The sequence below is a fragment of the Ceratotherium simum genome, chromosome 1 (assembly GCF_057802395.1).
Source record: "Ceratotherium simum simum isolate JZ-2026a chromosome 1, ASM5780239v1, whole genome shotgun sequence".
Lineage (NCBI taxonomy): Eukaryota > Metazoa > Chordata > Mammalia > Perissodactyla > Rhinocerotidae > Ceratotherium > Ceratotherium simum.
In genome coordinates, this window is record NC_141900.1 from 103,728,060 (window position 1) to 103,745,046 (window position 16,987).

The following is a 16,987-nucleotide window of genomic DNA, read 5'->3' on the forward strand; positions in this document are numbered from 1 at the left end:
TCTAACTGCTTTATATATACTACTTTGTTTAATTTCATAACAACCCTATGGAGTAGGTGCTCCATTTCAATATTAGGAAAGTGAATTGCGCAGTTTAACTTACCCAAATGTGATCAGCTGAATAGTGGCCCCCCAAAAGATAGCCGTGTGCTAATCCCCAGAACCTGTGAGTGTTACCTTCTTGCAAAAGTGTCTTTGCAGATGTGATTAAGTTAATGATTTTGAGATACAGAGATTGTCTTGGATTATCTGGGTGTGCCCTAGATGTAATCACCCGGGTAGTTATATGAGGGACGCAAGAAGGTCAGAGAAGGAAGAAGCAATATGATGGCCTCAGAGATTGGAGTTATGTGACCACAAGCTAAGGAATGCTGGCAGGTTTTAGAAGATGGAAAAGGCAAGAGACGGATTCTCTCCTAGAGCCCCAGAAAGTACCAGCCCTGCCTATCCCTTCATTTTATCTTCGTAAGACTAATTTCAGGCTCTTGACCTCCAGAACTGTAAGGCACAAAATTTGTATTGTTTTAGGCCAATAAATTTTTGGTAATTTCTTATGGCAGCAATAGGAAACTGATACACAAAGATTACATAGTTAATTTGAGGAAGAACCACGACAATGTGAGGGGCCCTTGCTTTCACCTCCTGTTATTCTTTCTGCAATGTCTTAATAAGTTGAGCTTTGAATTTATCTAGATCATAGCAGCAGAAAAAGCCCTGAGCTGCACAAGGCAGACTCCCACAGAATTTAAAGAAATGTCTTTTAATAACTCCACAACCTGTTGGAAAATTCATTATATCCACGTTGTCATGTGTGTGTCACATAAAGAATAGAGGGAAAATGTAAAAAGGAAGCTGTGGCTATCTCCACATTCATCTCTTTTCTTCTGACTATGTGGAAGGAGCAGCATCCTAGGTGGAGCGGGAAACTTCATGGAGTTGCAGATGGGGACCAGCAGCAGAGAGACAGGTGGCCCCCAGCAGAGATGGAAGTGGAAAGGAGCTCTTAAGGATGAGGAGCATGGCCTAGTGAACACTACAGGAGAGATATGGGCAACGTGGCTCCTATCAAAATTCTCCCAGAGTGAGATTACTCCTAAGTTAGGGTTCAGGATGGGACTGATATGTGCCAGATGCTCCCTCTTGGCCAATGGCCTCAAAGCTCTTACCATTTGAGACCCAATTCCTATTCCCTATAGCATCTGTGGATTCTATCCCAACTACTTCCCTCTTCCTTTTCAGGAACTTACCAGTGTGCCCAAGTGTAGTACTTGGGAAACCAATTAGCTGACCAGGAAAATATCCAAGGCAGCTTCTGGCAGGACAAGTTTCATTCAAGGAATATGTAGAGTGAAATGAAACTGGGCAATGGTGGAGCTCTTTTGAGCAGATGTGGTTCTGGCTCTCCTCTGGACTCATGTGTATGTAGCCTTGTCAAGGTTAGCTTCATGGGTGTGTGACCTGTACAGTTGCACAGGGCCCTGTACTTAGAAGGGCCCCTCACTTGCTTTAATGTTGTCTTGATGTCATCTTAAAATTCTTAATGATTTTTGACCAAGGGCCTGGCATTTTCATTTTGTGCCAGACCTTGTGAATTACATTGTTGGTCCCAATCTCTGCCTTTATTAGAAGTCAGAATACTGTCACCTGTGGCTCTTCAAGGTGACCCAAGTCATTAACACCAATAATTGGCTCAATAATATGGACCAGTAGTATGGTCTTTAACATCGTAATTTCCAAATCTAGCTGCTTCACTCTGTGGGTGTCTACCCTATTGTCTGCTACTTCCTGCCCACATCTGGTCTTCTTAGTACCTACTCTCAAGCGTGAGCATTGACTAATCCAATTTTTCAATGTAATGAATTAAAATATACAATCAGGGTGAGAAGTCAAGGTGGCGGCGTAAGCAGACTCGGAACTCACCTCCTACCACGGACACAGCCAATTTACAACTACTCGTGGAAAAATTACCCCTGAGACAGAACTGAAAACTGGATAAGAGGAACTCCTGCAACAACGGACAATCATAACTGAGGTAGAAGAGTCAGAAACTCCCTTCTGGAGAGGAAAAACGCTGCCTTCACACGCCGCCAGCTGCACGGCCACCGGGAGCAGCTCACAGGTATGCAGCCTCCCTGGAGGCGCGGGGTCCTGAGCCGGGGAGCGCCCCCCGCTGTGGGCATTTTGTGGACCCAACACAATCGAGATGAGCGGCATAATATCTGACTTTGCCTGCTACTAAAACATTGGGGAGTACCCCCAGAAAACCCGGTTCACAAAGAAACAAAAACCGGCTCTTAAAGGCCCCACACGCAAACTCACGCATTTCAGAAAGCAACCTAAAATCACCAGAAAGAAAGGTGCACAGTGCTGTGGTGAAAAGAGACTCACCTAATAGGCCCGGAGTGCATCTCGGTGAGGCGTGAGACCTCTCCAGGGACTGGGACATTGGCAGCAGCCATTGTTGTGGCCTGGTGTGGGCGTGCTGACACAGACGCCATTGGAGTTCTTCCTGGGGTCTGCTCACCCAGGGTCTGCCCCACCCACTAGAGCACCAATTTAATACAGCTCAGCCAGGGCAGGCAGCCCACACTAGAGACTGGCCCTACCCAACAACAAGCCCTCAGGCAACTTGTGGGCCTGCATAGATTGGTGACTGGATTCTCTGCAGCCTGGCAACTGAGCTGACTTTAGCGGGGCAGGGTGTCCACAAGGAGCTGGTGGAGAGTGTGGGGTGGTGGCGGAGCAGGTGGGGCTTCCGCCGTGGAAAGGATGGGTCCACTTGGGGAGGTCCGGGTGTGCACACCGGGCAGGACTGTGTTTACTGTGTTTGTGGACCTGTGGGTGGCAGGGCTTGTCAGCTGCAGAAGACTTGTGCTTCTCAAAGACCCACATAGGGGGTTTGCCCCACTTTCCAAAGTCTGAAACAATTGGGTACTCCTGTGCCTGAGGCCAGCCCCACCCAGCTGCAATCCTCAGAGAGCTGACAAGAGACCTAATAGGCTAGAGGCTTACAGCAATTGTAAGGCCCTGAGCCTAACAACCTGCCACGCTGGGGGCCTACTCACTTAAAAGAAATACTGCAACACAAATGTGGTATTAGAACTTGCAGCCAACTGTGCTGGGGCTCCCCACAGCTGATAAAGAGACTGAAGGGCCCACAACAACTACAAGCAGCTGAGCATTACAACAGCTGGCCAGGAGCATAACTCGGCCTCCCTGGGAGTGAACAGGGAGAGCAAACAGGCAACAACAGAAGGGCACACGTAGCCCACATAGGGGTCACCCCTGGAACATTGAGAACTGAGGGAAGCACACTGGAAGCCTCCTAAGGCATCACTTACATAAGGTCACCTATCCAAGAGCAGGAGATGTAGCTGACCTACCTAATAGGTAGGCACAAGCACAGGGAAAGAGGCAAAATGAGGAGGCAAAAGAATACATTCCAAGTAAAGGAACAGGACAAAACCCCAGAAAAGGAACTAAGTGAAACAGAAATGAGCAACCTACCTGACAGAGAGTTCAAACTAAGAGTGTTAAGGATGCTCACTGATGTGGGGAGAAGAATAGATGAACTCAGTGAGAATGTCAACAAAGAAATGGATGATATAAAAAAGAACCAATCAGAAATGAAGAATACAATACTGGAAATGAAAAATTCATTAGAGGGACTCAAAAGCAGAGTCGAGGATACAGAAGAACGGATCTGTGAGCTGGACGAAAGACTAGAAGAAATTATCCAAGGTGAACAGGTAAAAGAGAAAAGAATTAAAAAGTGTGAGGACGGTCTAAGGGACCTCTGGGACAACATCAAGAGCACTAACATCCGTGTTATTGGTGTCCCGGAAGGAGTAGAGCGAGACAAGGGGGCAGAGAATCTATTTCAAGAAATAATAGATGAAAACTTCCCTAACCTAAGGAAGGAAACAGACATCCAGGTACAGGAATCACAGAGAGCCCCAAACAAGATAAACCCAAAGAGGCCCACACCAAGACACATTGTAATCAAAATGTCCAGAATTAAAGATAAAGAGAGAATCCTAAAAGCCACAAGAGAATGTCAAGTTACATACAAAGGAAACCCCATAAGGCTATCAGCTGACTTCTCAGCAGAAACCTTACAGGCTAGAAGAGAATGGCATGATATATTTAAAGTGCTAAAAGGAAAAAACTTACAGCCAAGAATACTCTACCCAGCAAGGTTATCATTCAAAATGGAAGGAGAGATCAAAAATTTCCCAGACAAGCAAAAATTAAAGGAGTTTCTCACCAAGAAACCAGTGCTACAAGAAATGTTAAAGGGACTGATTTAAGGGGAAAAGAGAAGACCACAAATAGGAAAAATTATCTATTTCCATGATAAGAGGGTAATGGATACAAATGCACAAAAAAGAGGTTAGATATGATATCAAAATCATAAAAGGAGAGAGGAGGGGAGTTAAAGAGTACAGCTTTCAGACAGAGGTCAAACTAAAGTGACCATCAATTCTGTATAGAAGAAGAAAGGTACAGAGAAGAACTACTAAAACACTGAGAAAAAAAAAAGTTCAAAAATGGCAGTAAGTACATACTTATCAATAGCTACTTTAAACGTCAATGGACTAAATTCTCCAATTAAAAGGCATAGGGTGGCTGACTGGATTAAAAAAAACAAGACCCATATATATGCTGCATACAAAAGACACACTTCAGACCTAAAGACACTCACAAACTGAAAGTGAAGGGATGGAAAAAGATACTCCACGCAAATGGCAATGAAAAGAAAGCTGGGGTAGCAGTACTCATATCAGACAAAATAGACTTTAAAACAAAAACTGTAAAAAGAGGCAAAGAAGGGCATTACATAATGATCAAGGGAACAATCCAACAAGAGGATGTAACACTTGTAAATATCTACGCACCCAATGTAGGTGCACCTAAATATATATAGCAATTATTAACAGACATAAAAACAGAAATAGACAGTAACACAATAATAGTAGAGGACTTTAACACTCCACTTACACCAACGGATAGATCATCCAAACAGAAGATCAACAAGGAAACATTGGCCTTAAACGACACACTAGAACAGATGGACCTAGTAGATATATACAGAGCATTCCATCCAAAAACCGAAGAATACACGTTCTTTTCAAATGCACATGGGACATTCTCCAGGATTGATCACATATTAGGCCACAAAACAAGTCTCCATAAATTAAAGAAGATTGAAATAATACCAACCATCTTTTCTGACCACAATGGTATGAAACTAGAAATCAACTATAGGAAGAAAACCAGAAAAACCACAAACACGTGGAGATAAAACAAAATGCTACTGAACAACGACTGGGTTAATGAAGAAATCAAATAAGAAATCAAAAAATACCTGGAGACAAATGAAAATGAAAATACGACATGCCAGAATTTATGGGATACAGCAAAAGCGGTTCTAAGAGGGAAGTTTATAGCGATACAGGCCTATCTCAACAAACAAGAAAAATCTCAAATAAACAATCTAACAATGCACCTAGAGGAACTGGAAAAAGAACAAACAAAGCCCAAAATCAGTAGAAGAAGGGAAATAATAAAAATCAGAGCAGCAATAAATGAAATAGAGACCAAAAAAACAATAGAAAAAATTAATAAAACCAAGAGCTGGTTCTTTGAAAAGATCAACAAAATTGACAAACCTTTAGCTAGACTCACCAAAAAAAAAAGAGAAGGCACAAATAAGTAAAATCAGAAATGAAAGAGGAGAGGTTACAACAGGCACCTCAGAAATATAAAAGATTATAAGAGAATACTATGAAAAGCTATATGCCAACCAATTCGACAATCTGGAAGAAATGGATCAATTCTTAGAATCATACAACCTTCCAAAACTGGATCAAGAAGAAGTAGAGAATTTGAATAGACCAATCACCAGTAAGGAGATTGAAACAGTAATCAAAAACCTCCCCAAAAATAAAAGTCCAGGACCAGACGGCTTCCCTGGTGAATTCTACCAAACATTCAAAGAAGACTTAATACCTATCCTTCTCAAACTCTTCCAAAAAAGTGAGGAGGGGGGGAAGCTCCCTAACTCATTCTACGAAGCTGACATTACCCTGATACCAAAACCAGACAAGGACAACACAAAAAAAAGAAAATTACAGGCCAATATCACTGATGAACATCGATGCAAAAATCCTCAACAAAATACTAGCAAATCGCATACAACAATACGTTAAAAAGATTATACACCATGATCAAGTGGGATTTACTCCAGGTATGCAGGGATGGTTTAACATTCACAAATCAATCAACGTAATACACCACATTAATAAAATGAAGAATAAAAATCACAAGATCATCTCAATAGATGCAGAGAAAGCATTTGACAAGATCCAGCATCCATTTATGATAAAAACTCTGAATACAATGTGTATAGAAGGAAAGTACCTCAACATAGTAAAGACCATATATGAGAAACCCACAGCTAATATCATCCTCAATGGTGAAAAACTGAAAGCTATCCCTCTAAGAACAGGAACCAGACAAGGATGCCCACTCTCACCACTCCTATTTAACATAGTACTGCAAGTCCTAGCCAGAGCAATCAGGCAAGAGAAAGAAATAAAAGGGATCCAAATTGGAAAGGAAGAAGTGAAACTGTCACTATTTGCAGATGACATGATTTTATATATAGAAAACCCTAAAGAATCCACCAGAAAACTTTTAGAAGTAACAAACGAATATGGTAAAATTGCAGGATACAAAATCAACATACAAAAATAAGTTGCATTTCTGTACACTAACAACGAAGTAGCAGAAAGAGAAATTAAGAATACCATCCCATTTACAATTGCAACAAAAAGAATAAAATACCTAGGAATAAACTTAACCAAAGAGGTGAAAGAGCCGTACACGGAAAACTATAAAACATTTCTTAAAGAAATTGAAGACACAAAGAAATGGAAAGATATTCCGTGCTCTTGGATTGGAAGAATTAACATAGTTAAGATGTCCATACTTCCTAAAGCCATCTATAGATTCAATGCAATCCCTATCAAAGTTCCAACAACATTTTTCACAGAAATAGAACAAAGAATCCTAAAATTTATATGGAACAACAAAAGACCCCGAATAGGTAAAGGAATCTTGAGAAAAAAGAACAAAGCTGGAGGTATCACACTCCCTGATTTCAAAATATACTACAAAGCTATAGTAACCAAAACAGCATGGTACTGGCACAAAAACAGACACACAGATCAATGGAATAGAATAGAAAGCCCAGAAATAAACCCACACATCTATGGACAGCTAATCTTTGACAAAGGAGCCAAGAACATACAATGGGGAAAAGAAAGTCTCTTCAACAAATGGTGTTGGGAAAACTGGATAGCCACATGCAAAAAAATGAAAGTAGACCCTTACCTTACACCATACACAAAAATGATCTCCAAATGGATTAAAGACTTGACTGTAAGACCTGAAACTATGAAACTTCTAGAAGAAAACATAGGCAGTACGCTCTTCGACATCGGTCTTAGCAACATCTTTTCAAACACTATGTCTGACCAGGCAAGAGAAACAATAGAAAAAATAAACAAATGGGACTACATCAAACTAAAAAGCTTCTGCACAGCAAAGGAAACCATCAACAAAACGAAAAGACAGCCTAACAATTGGGAGAAGATATTTGCAAACCATACATCTGATAAGGGCTTAATCTCCAAAATATATAAAGAACTCATGCATCTCAACAACAAAAAACTACCAACCCAATTAAAAAATGGGCAAAAGACCTGAAAGACATTTCTCCAAAGAAGATATACAGATGGCCAACAGACCCATGAAAAGATGTTCAAAATCATTAACTATCAGGGAAATGCAAATCAAAACTACAATGAGATATCACCTCACACCCGTCAGAATGGCTATAATTAACAAGACAGGAAACAACATGTGTTGGAGAGGATGTGGAGAGAAGGGAACTCTCATACACTGCTGGTGGGAGTGCAAACTGGTGCAGCCACTATGGAAAACTGTATGGAGATTCCTCAAAAAATCAAGGATAGAACTACCATATGATCCAGCTATTCCACTGCTGGGTGTTTATCCAAAGGACTTGAAAACACCAATTTGTAAACGTACATGCACCCCTGTGTTCATTGCAGCGTTATTCACAATAGCCAAGACTTGGAAGCAACCTAAGTGCCCATCAAGGGACGAATGGATAAAGAAGCTGTGGTATATATACACAATGGAATACTACTCAGCCATAAGAAACGATGAAATCCAGCCATTAGTGACAACATGGATGGACATTGAGGGTATAATGCGAAGTGAAATAAGTCAGAGGGAGAAGGTCAAATACCGTATGATATCCTTCATTAAGTAGTAGATAATAACAACAATAAACAAACACATAGGGACAGAGATTGGATGGGTGGTTGCCCGGGGAGGGGGCGGGGGGGCGGGAGGGGGGTGAAGGAGATGGTTCGGTACATGTGTGTGGTGATGGGTTGTAGTTGGTGTTTTGGTGGTGTACATGATGTAATCTGTGCAGAAGTGGAGGTGTAGTGATGTACACGTGAAATTTTTACAATGTTGTAAACCAATGTTACTGCAATAAACAAAAAATTAAAAATAAAAAAATAATAAAATAAAATAAAATATACAATAAAAAAAATAGGGGCTGACCCAGTGGCATAGTGATTAGGTTACACGCGCTCCACTTCAGTGGCCCAGGGTTAGCAGGTTCAGATCCCAGGCCTGGACCTATGCACAAACCTATCAGGCCATGCTGTGGCAGATGTCCCATATAAAGTAGAGGAAGATGGGCACTGATGTTAGCCCAGGGCCAGTTTTCCTCAGCAAAAAGAGGAGGATTGGCAACAGATGTTAGCTCAGGGCTAGTATTCCTCACAAAAAAAAAAAAAAAGTAATATTTTTATGGTGATGCAACAGACAACTGGAACAGCTAGTCAACCATGAGAGGTTTGACAACCTGCCTCTCATCTCAAAAAAACTTCGGAAGCAAGATGGTACCATCCATTGGGTCAATGTGGGAAAATCTATCTCTGCCTGGGCCTGGAGTAGGAGAAAGTAGGAAATTTTGGAGTGAAAGTGGAGTATTCTCTCTGGGTGCATCTTTACTTGTCACATCATTTATACTTTCAAGCTTGCGAGAACCATTTGAAGAAAACTAGAGAAGCTAGTGGTCATTGGAAGATTTTTTCCAGGCCTCATCTTTCTCTTTTTGTCTTGGTTCCCAATGGTTTAGACCCTTCTGGCTTAGTACCTGAGAGCTATTAACTTTTGAATGATACCATGAGACCTTCCTGAAAGACTATAATAAGAACCCATATTATACAATCACTGGGAAGGATCCCCAGGCTCTGAACTTGTAAACGCCAAGCCACATAGCTGACTTCTTTCTTCCCCAAATCACCCTCCAGTCTCCCACTCAACCCCGAGAAGATGATGAGACATTATGCATGGCTTTCCGGGCAAGATTTTGGTCATTTAAAAAGGACCTCTTAGATAAACACTTATAACCCAAAACAAAAAATATAGCTTGGGAAATTTTGGTGTGATACCAGGCACATGGAGAAAATCTTTCAACTTGGCAACACTGAAGTACCCACCAAATTATAAGACAATATTTCTGTCTCTTTAAAGGCAAACAGTTCCTTCACTGGCTCCACCCAATCTGAGTTTCCTGACTCAGGTTTCAGAGGGTGCAAACACTTTTTTCCCCACAGTTAAAGCAAAAGCACCATTTTAAAGAGCTTCTTTGGAGAAAACTTGAGAACTCATGACCTCCTTCAAAAGAAGGTGAGCCTGGCTGGGAAGAGGCCCCAGAGCGACAGAGCTGTGAGGGACAGTAGGATACAGGGAGTCTGCATGGGGGTGGATTCTGGTCTGAGAAGGGATCCGGTACTGTGACAGCAGCACAGCAAGGAGGATGCTTCCAGAGTGGTGGGGGTGGAGGGCAGGGAGGGGAGTAAGGAGACGTGTTAGCACAACGTCCATCCATCTCCTATTGAACAGGACAAACTCTCGCTGAATAGTGCTGCTTCCATCCAATTGCTCTTGTGATAGACATTGAGTGCTGCCTGATAACCCATCCTTTTCCCTGAAGAGGAGGTTAGTGTCCCCAAGGCGGGTCTTTAGAGCTGGAAGGCAATTGACAGACACCCAGTCTAAATCTCTCTTTTTACTGAAAAAGAATCAGAATCCCAGAGAGTGTGGTGATTCTCCAGGGGTTATGCAGGTCACTAATGGCAGAGGAAATCTGGAATTCAGTTTGCTGCGTCCTTTCCAGCATTTAACAGAGAGAAGCTGTGTCCCCAATAGTGTAAGATACGAGGTGAGGAGGGGGAGAGGATGAGCTACTCTAAAGAAAGAACATATGTGAAACCCTCCTCATTGCCTTCCATAATTACAGGCTTGCTGCCAGTTCACGTTTCTGGAAGGAGTGTGGACTGTCTTCCCTGCCCTGCCCTGATCTATCTCTGACCTGATGTAAACTGAAGTTTAGAACCATGGGCCTGAGAGGAACCAAGAAGAGGCCGTGGTGTTCAGTGGTTAAGAGGCAGCCTGGTGGAGTCAGACAGACCTTGAACTGGATCCCTCTCTGCCCAATGCCTGTTAACTGCGTGACCTTGGGCAAGTTTGTCAGCATTTTTGCGCCACATCAGTTCCCTCAGTTAAAAAATTAGAGTAATAAAATTAGCTTCCTTGCAGGCTGCTTTTGGAGAGTAAATGAGTTAGTGTACGAAACATATTTATCAGAGTGCTTGGTATACGGTACACATTCAGTAGTGGTTATACTACATACCGGTTAAATTTTTTATTATGGAAATTTTTTAACTTATTCACAGATAAAGAGAATAATATAAGGAAATTTCATGACCCTATACAAAACTTCACCAATTATCGATTGATGCCCATCTTGTTTTATCTATATACTCAGCACTCTCTATCCACCCCAGATTATTTTGAAGTAAATGTCAGACATTGTGTCACTTTATCAGTAGATCAGTAAATGGTGTTATAGATAAACCATTTCAAAAATATTACCATAATCAGACTTCAAAAAGCAACTAAAATTTTAAAAAATATTAATGATTGTATTCAGACTTCTCTGAGTATTCATAATTTTTAAAATTGTTTGAAGTCAGATCCAAATAAGGTCCATAACTTGCAATTGTTCCATACTTCTTAAGGTTAGCTTAATATATAGGTTTTCACCTTCCTTGTCTCTTTCTGCAATATATCTTTGCTTAAGAAAGGGGTAGTTTTTGTCCAACAGAATTGGACAGTGTCAATTTTGTTGATTACATCCTCAATACATCATTTAACACGCTCTTCTGGTTTTAGTGTTTTGTGTGAATTTATATTTAGGGAGAGGCTTAATCAGATTAAGGTCTGACTGTTTTTTTGGTGGGACTGCTTCAGAGGTGCAGTTGGAAACTTCCATCAGAATGATCTTTGGTTGTCTCTCTTTCTGTGATGTCAGCAGACATCAGTGATTGCCTGGAGCAAATTTGTTTCATTAAGGGTCACCAATTATGATATTCTATCATTCTTTCTTCATTTATTAGATGGAATAATCCTATGAAAACAAACTTCCCCTCAACAATTCTTTCATTTCTATGAGGTACAGTTATATAAAAAAGACAAGATAAATGCTTGATTCTTTCCCTTTTTTCGTCAAGGTTCCAAATGATTAGACACTTTCCTAGCATACTCCAAAGGAATAATTGACTTCTTTTAAGGAGGTGGTACTCTTATGAACTCATGGATTTCAACACATCTCATATATTTCAATCCATTGGAATTATTATTCTTATTGAGCCTCAAATTGTCCCATCTTTGTCCACTTGGAGCCTCTTCAAGTTGACTCTTGAGTCCCTTTGATGAGATCCTAGTAATTTTTGATAGCATCCTGGCTTTCTAGTATAGCAAGATGGTCTAGGGTCAACTCGTACCTTTCCTGGCCCAGATCTGGAATCAGTACATCTCCCTAAGAGCCCTAATTTTTTTGGTGGGAAATGGCATTTGAAGACCACAATCTGGGCACTAAGGGTACTTATTGCTCCTGGGCTCATCATTATTTTTATGGCTTTTCAGTGGACCTTAAAACTACATGCACATGCACATAACTAAGAATAAGATTCCTAAAAACAATTTAAGGTTCTTTTTTTTTTCTTTTTGGCCTTAACGTAATTCCCATTAGGGTGGACGATGAGATTACTACATTTTCAAATCTCTTGGGCCAATACTTTCTGTAGTTCATCCACCACACAAATACAATTAGGTTCATTTGTTTCATTGCTTTTGATTTTTACTAGTATCTTTTCATGTAATTTTTGTTGTATAATTATGTAAACTATTTACATGAATTCAAGATCAAATCTATGAAATCTAAGTGTATCCAAAAAGTCTAGTTTCCAGCTTCTATCCCTGTTTCCTCACCCTGGTCCTCCCATCCCTACGTAAGTAAATTTTTTGAGAGTTTAGTTTTCAGATTAGCCAGGCCTGATGGTCTAGTGGTTAAGAATTGGCAGGTTCATTTCCCGGTCAGGGAACCACACCACTGTCTGTTGGTGACTATGACTGAAAGCTATGCCACTGGTATTTCAAATAGCAGCATGGTCACCCTTGGTGGACAGGTTTCAGCGGAGCATCCAGACTCAGACAGACTAGGAAGAAGGACCTGGCCACTCCTGAAAATATTGGCCATGAAAACCCTATCAATAGCAGTGGGGCATTGTCTGATACAGTGCCAGAAGGTGAGAGGATAGTGCAAAAAGACTGGGCAGGGTTCCGGTCTGCTGTGCCCAGGGTCGTCAGGAGTCAGAATTGACTCCACAGGACTAACAACAAAGTTTTCAGATTATCCTGCCACTGCTTTTTCATATATATGAAAAAATATATATAAATATTATATTTTGTATATGTAGTTCATAATCCTCCTTATCAGAGAAATGGTAGTAAACTATACATTATTTTCTTCACTTTGCTTTTTTCACTTAATGATATATCCTGGAAATCTCTCCATACTGGTCTATAGAGATATTTCTCCTTCCTCTTTACAGTTGGATAGTACTTAACTATGTGAATAATTTATTTTATTCAACCAGTCCCCTGATAATGGGCATTTGATAGGGTTTTGGTCTTTTGCTATTACAAATAGTGATGTAATGCCTTATGCCTAATTTTTTCTGTATTTTTGTCAGTGTAGCTTTGGAATAAATCCTAAAATTGGGATTGCTAACCAAAGGGTAAATGCACATGTACTTTTACAAGATATTGCTAACTTCTCCTCTGTAGGTTTGGGCTGGTTTTCCATTCCCACTAGCCCTGTAGGAAAGGACCTGCTTCCCCCTTACCTTTACCAACAGATCAGGCCAGCAAACTTTTGGAGGTTTCCCAAAACTGTAGGTGAGAAGTGGTATCTCAGTGTAATTTTAATTTAGTTAATTTAGTTATTTTATTTTTTCTATGTTTTGATTTATTTTTCTCTATATGAGTGAATGAGAATATCTTTTTATCTATTCATGGGACATTTACATTTCTTTTTTTCTTTGACCTGTTTATTCATATCTCTTGTTCTATTTTCTATCAAGCTGTTGGTCTTTTGTTTCTCTACTTTTAGATTTTCTTTGTCTAATAGGAAAACTAACCCTCTTTGATATAAGTTGGAGATTTTTATTCCCTACTTTGACATTTGTGTTTTAATTTGTCTATGGTGATTTTGCCTCACACTGTCTTTTAGATTTTTATGTAATCAAATTTATGAGTCTCTTTCCTTACTCTATTTCAAATCTTAGAAATATTTCCCCTACCCTCAGGTTGCAAAGAATTTATCCGTGTTTCTTCTATTATTTATAGGGATTAATTTTTTACATTTAAATTTCTAATCTATATGGAATTTGAATGGCATGAGGCAATGGATGCAGTTTTATCTTTTCTGTATGGTTATATAGTTATCCCAATCTTGCTTATTAGTCTGTCTTTTTCTCCATTGATGTGAGATGTTGCCTTATTGAATATAAATGTAATGTAATATAATTGAATTGAATACAAATGAATGTAGTATGATCTATTTGGTCTATTTCTGAATTTTCTGCTTTTGTTTCCCTGTTCTGTCTCTCTTTTCATGCACCAACATCCTACTGCTTTAATTATAGAAACTGTAATGTTTCACTCTCTGGTAGAGCTAGTCTTCCTTCATTGTTTTTCTTTTTCTTGATTGTCCAAGCTGATGTTCTTTTATCTTCTTCCAAATGAACTTTATAATCAACTTTTTAGCTACAGGTAAAAAAAAAAGGTGATGACAAAATTTTAAAAATTTATATTTGTATAAAATCATATTAAAGAAATATCTATTAATTCCAATTTTATGAAATTCTTTAAACATGAATTAGTGTTGAATTTGGTCAAATGTCTTTTCTGCATCTAGGAAATTTTCTTCTTAATCTATTAATGGGGTGTGTTGTAACAATCAATTTTCCTATATTGAACCACCCTACTATTTCTGAAATAAATCCACTTAATCATGATGTATTATTTTTTAGTGTCTAATAATATATTTAGAATTTTTGCATCAATATTCACAAATGAAACATGTCAGTAGCTTTATTTATTGGTGAAATCTTTGTTTTCCTTTGGGATCAATATTATACTTGCTTCTGAAAAAGAATTGAAAATTTTCCTTCTTTTTTATATGATCAGGAATAGTTTATGTAGCATTAAGATTATCAGATCTTTAAAGCTTTGAGTTCCCCTGTGAAACCATCTGGACCTGGTACTCTTTTGTGGGGAAACTCTTTAACTACTTTCTCTATTATTTCTTCCATAGTGATTGAACTGTTTCATCTTTCTGTCTCTACTGGGATCAATATTGATAATAGATTCTTACTAATTTTTCAGGGAGGAAAAGAAAGAAAAGAGAGTTGGGAATGGTTCCCATGCACCCAAATTGACCCTTTTTTCTCTTCTTCTCAGCCTTCCCAACCTTAAGGTCTTGTGAGTACCTAAGCCCCAGAGCCTCTTGATATGAACATGGCTGACTCTCAGGACAATGCTCTGAGGATTGTTCTGGTAGGGAAAACTGGAAGTGGGAAAAGTGCAACAGCAAACACCATCCTCGGAAAAAAAGTATTTGCTTCTAAAATTTCTGCCCATGCTGTTATCCCGACCTGTCAAAAGGAATCTCGAGAATGGAAGGGCAGGGACCTTCTTGTTGTTGACACCCCAGGGCTCTTTGACACTGGGAAGAGCCTGGAGACCACCTGTGAGGAAATCAGCAAGTGTGTCCTCTACTCCTGCCCCGGGCCTCACGCCATCATCATGGTTCTGCAGCTGGGCCGCTACACAGAGGAAGAGCAGAAAACCGTTGCATTGATCAAAAATCTCTTTGGGAAGGCAGCCATGAAGCACATGATCATCTTGTTCACTCACAAAGATGAATTGGAGGATCAGAGCCTAAGTGACTTTATAGCAGCGGCGGATGTGAAGCTAAGAAACGTCATCCAGGAGTGTGGGAACCGCTACTGCGCCTTCAACAACAGAGCAGAGGAAGCTGAGAAGGAAGCTCAAGTGCAGGAGCTGGTGGAGCTGGTGGAGAAAATGGTGCAGAACAACGGAGGGGCTTACTTTTTGGATGACATATACAAGGACGCAGAGGAAAGGCTGAAACGACAGGCAGAGGGCTTGAAGAAAATCTACACTGATCAATTGGAAAAGGAAATTAAACTAGTAGAACAGGAATATGCTGATAAAATAAAATATGCACAGCAAGAAAAAGAGGAAAAAAATAAATTACTAAAGATGAAATATGATGAACAAATAAAAAATATAAGGCAAGAATCTGAGAATAGTGTATACCAAAATGTTTTTAATCGGATTATCATGACGCTTTCAACAATATGGCATATGTTGTGGCAGTAATGTAAATTTCATTTTTCTTTCTTAATTTACTATGATTGTTAATGTAGAGGATTATAATTTCCAAGGATGGCTACAATTGTATCTTCTATCCTACTTATTCTTTTTACAATCTGACCTTGTTACTTCTTCCATTGAGTTATGGAATCTGTGTCTTCTATCCTGAAATTGGATGGACTTTGTGACTGCTTTGATAAATAGTGGATACGTGAAGCAACACCATGTGACTTCTAAAGTTCGATAGGAAAATTGCATCCTTGCTTTCTTGGGGTGCTTGCCCTTGGGACTTGGCCACCGTGTTATGAGGGAGCCCAAGTTGCCCGTTGAGAGGCCTACAGGCAGAGAATTTGAAGTCACTGGCCCACTCCCCTGACTGGTCTTTCATCTGCCAGCCATGCAAGTGAGGCAACACAGAAGTGCATTCTCCAGCTGCTGACAGAGCCACCTCTGATGAAGCTGCAAAGAGCAAAGATGAGCATCCCCACTGAGTCCTGCCCAAATTGCAGATTCATGAGAAAAATAAATGACTTTTGTTGTTTTAAACCCCTAAGTTGTGGGATGGTTTGTTATGCGGCAGTAGCTAATCAGAATGAAACATCTTCCCAGCTCATTCCCTACCACTCCCTGGCCCCACCTGTCCCGCCTCACAATGACAACAAATTTAAAGAAGTTATAACATTGGCATAATCAGGCAATAAATTATCACGTAGAGCTCAAAGACTCACTTTAGGGAAATTCAAATAAGAAATCCTGTATCCATTAAGTGTTGGCCCCACTGGTTATGTGTGTTATTTTAGTCCACGTCTGTGAGTAATTTTTTAGTGAGGCATCAGGCTTCTCTGGCAACATTGTTTTGTGGTTCATGGTGATCTGAAAGTTGACAAATTCTCTTATTGTTTGTCTCTCTTTTCTTTTTCAGATACCATCCTAGCTTAAAATGTCCTGGACTATAACTTAAAAATGCCAAATACTTTCTGTTTACCACGGCAGATCCACACTTCACCCTTGCTCACCCTGGCTCTTTGCCCAGGAAGCTGATCTCTATGGACAATATCAGTGG

General features: G+C 40.0%; 1 protein-coding gene across 2 annotated transcripts in view; it reads left to right on the plus strand.

Annotated features, from left to right (window-relative positions):
- Positions 1 to 16,470, plus strand: part of LOC106801813 (GTPase IMAP family member 7-like) — a 48,769-nt gene extending 32,299 nt beyond the window's left edge. Inside the window, exons 1-2 of one of the 2 annotated variants that reach the window (XM_014787646.2) lie at positions 9,698 to 9,804; positions 14,986 to 16,470. In XM_014787646.2, coding sequence (XP_014643132.1) covers positions 15,037 to 15,930 — 894 coding nt within the window. In that variant the 5' untranslated portion in view covers positions 9,698 to 9,804; positions 14,986 to 15,036 and the 3' untranslated portion in view covers positions 15,931 to 16,470. Of the gene's footprint in view, positions 1 to 9,697; positions 9,805 to 14,985 lie in introns of those variants that run through there. The other variant, XM_087436151.1, reaches the window with a different exon arrangement.
- The last annotated feature ends 517 nt before the right edge of the window (positions 16,471 to 16,987 follow it).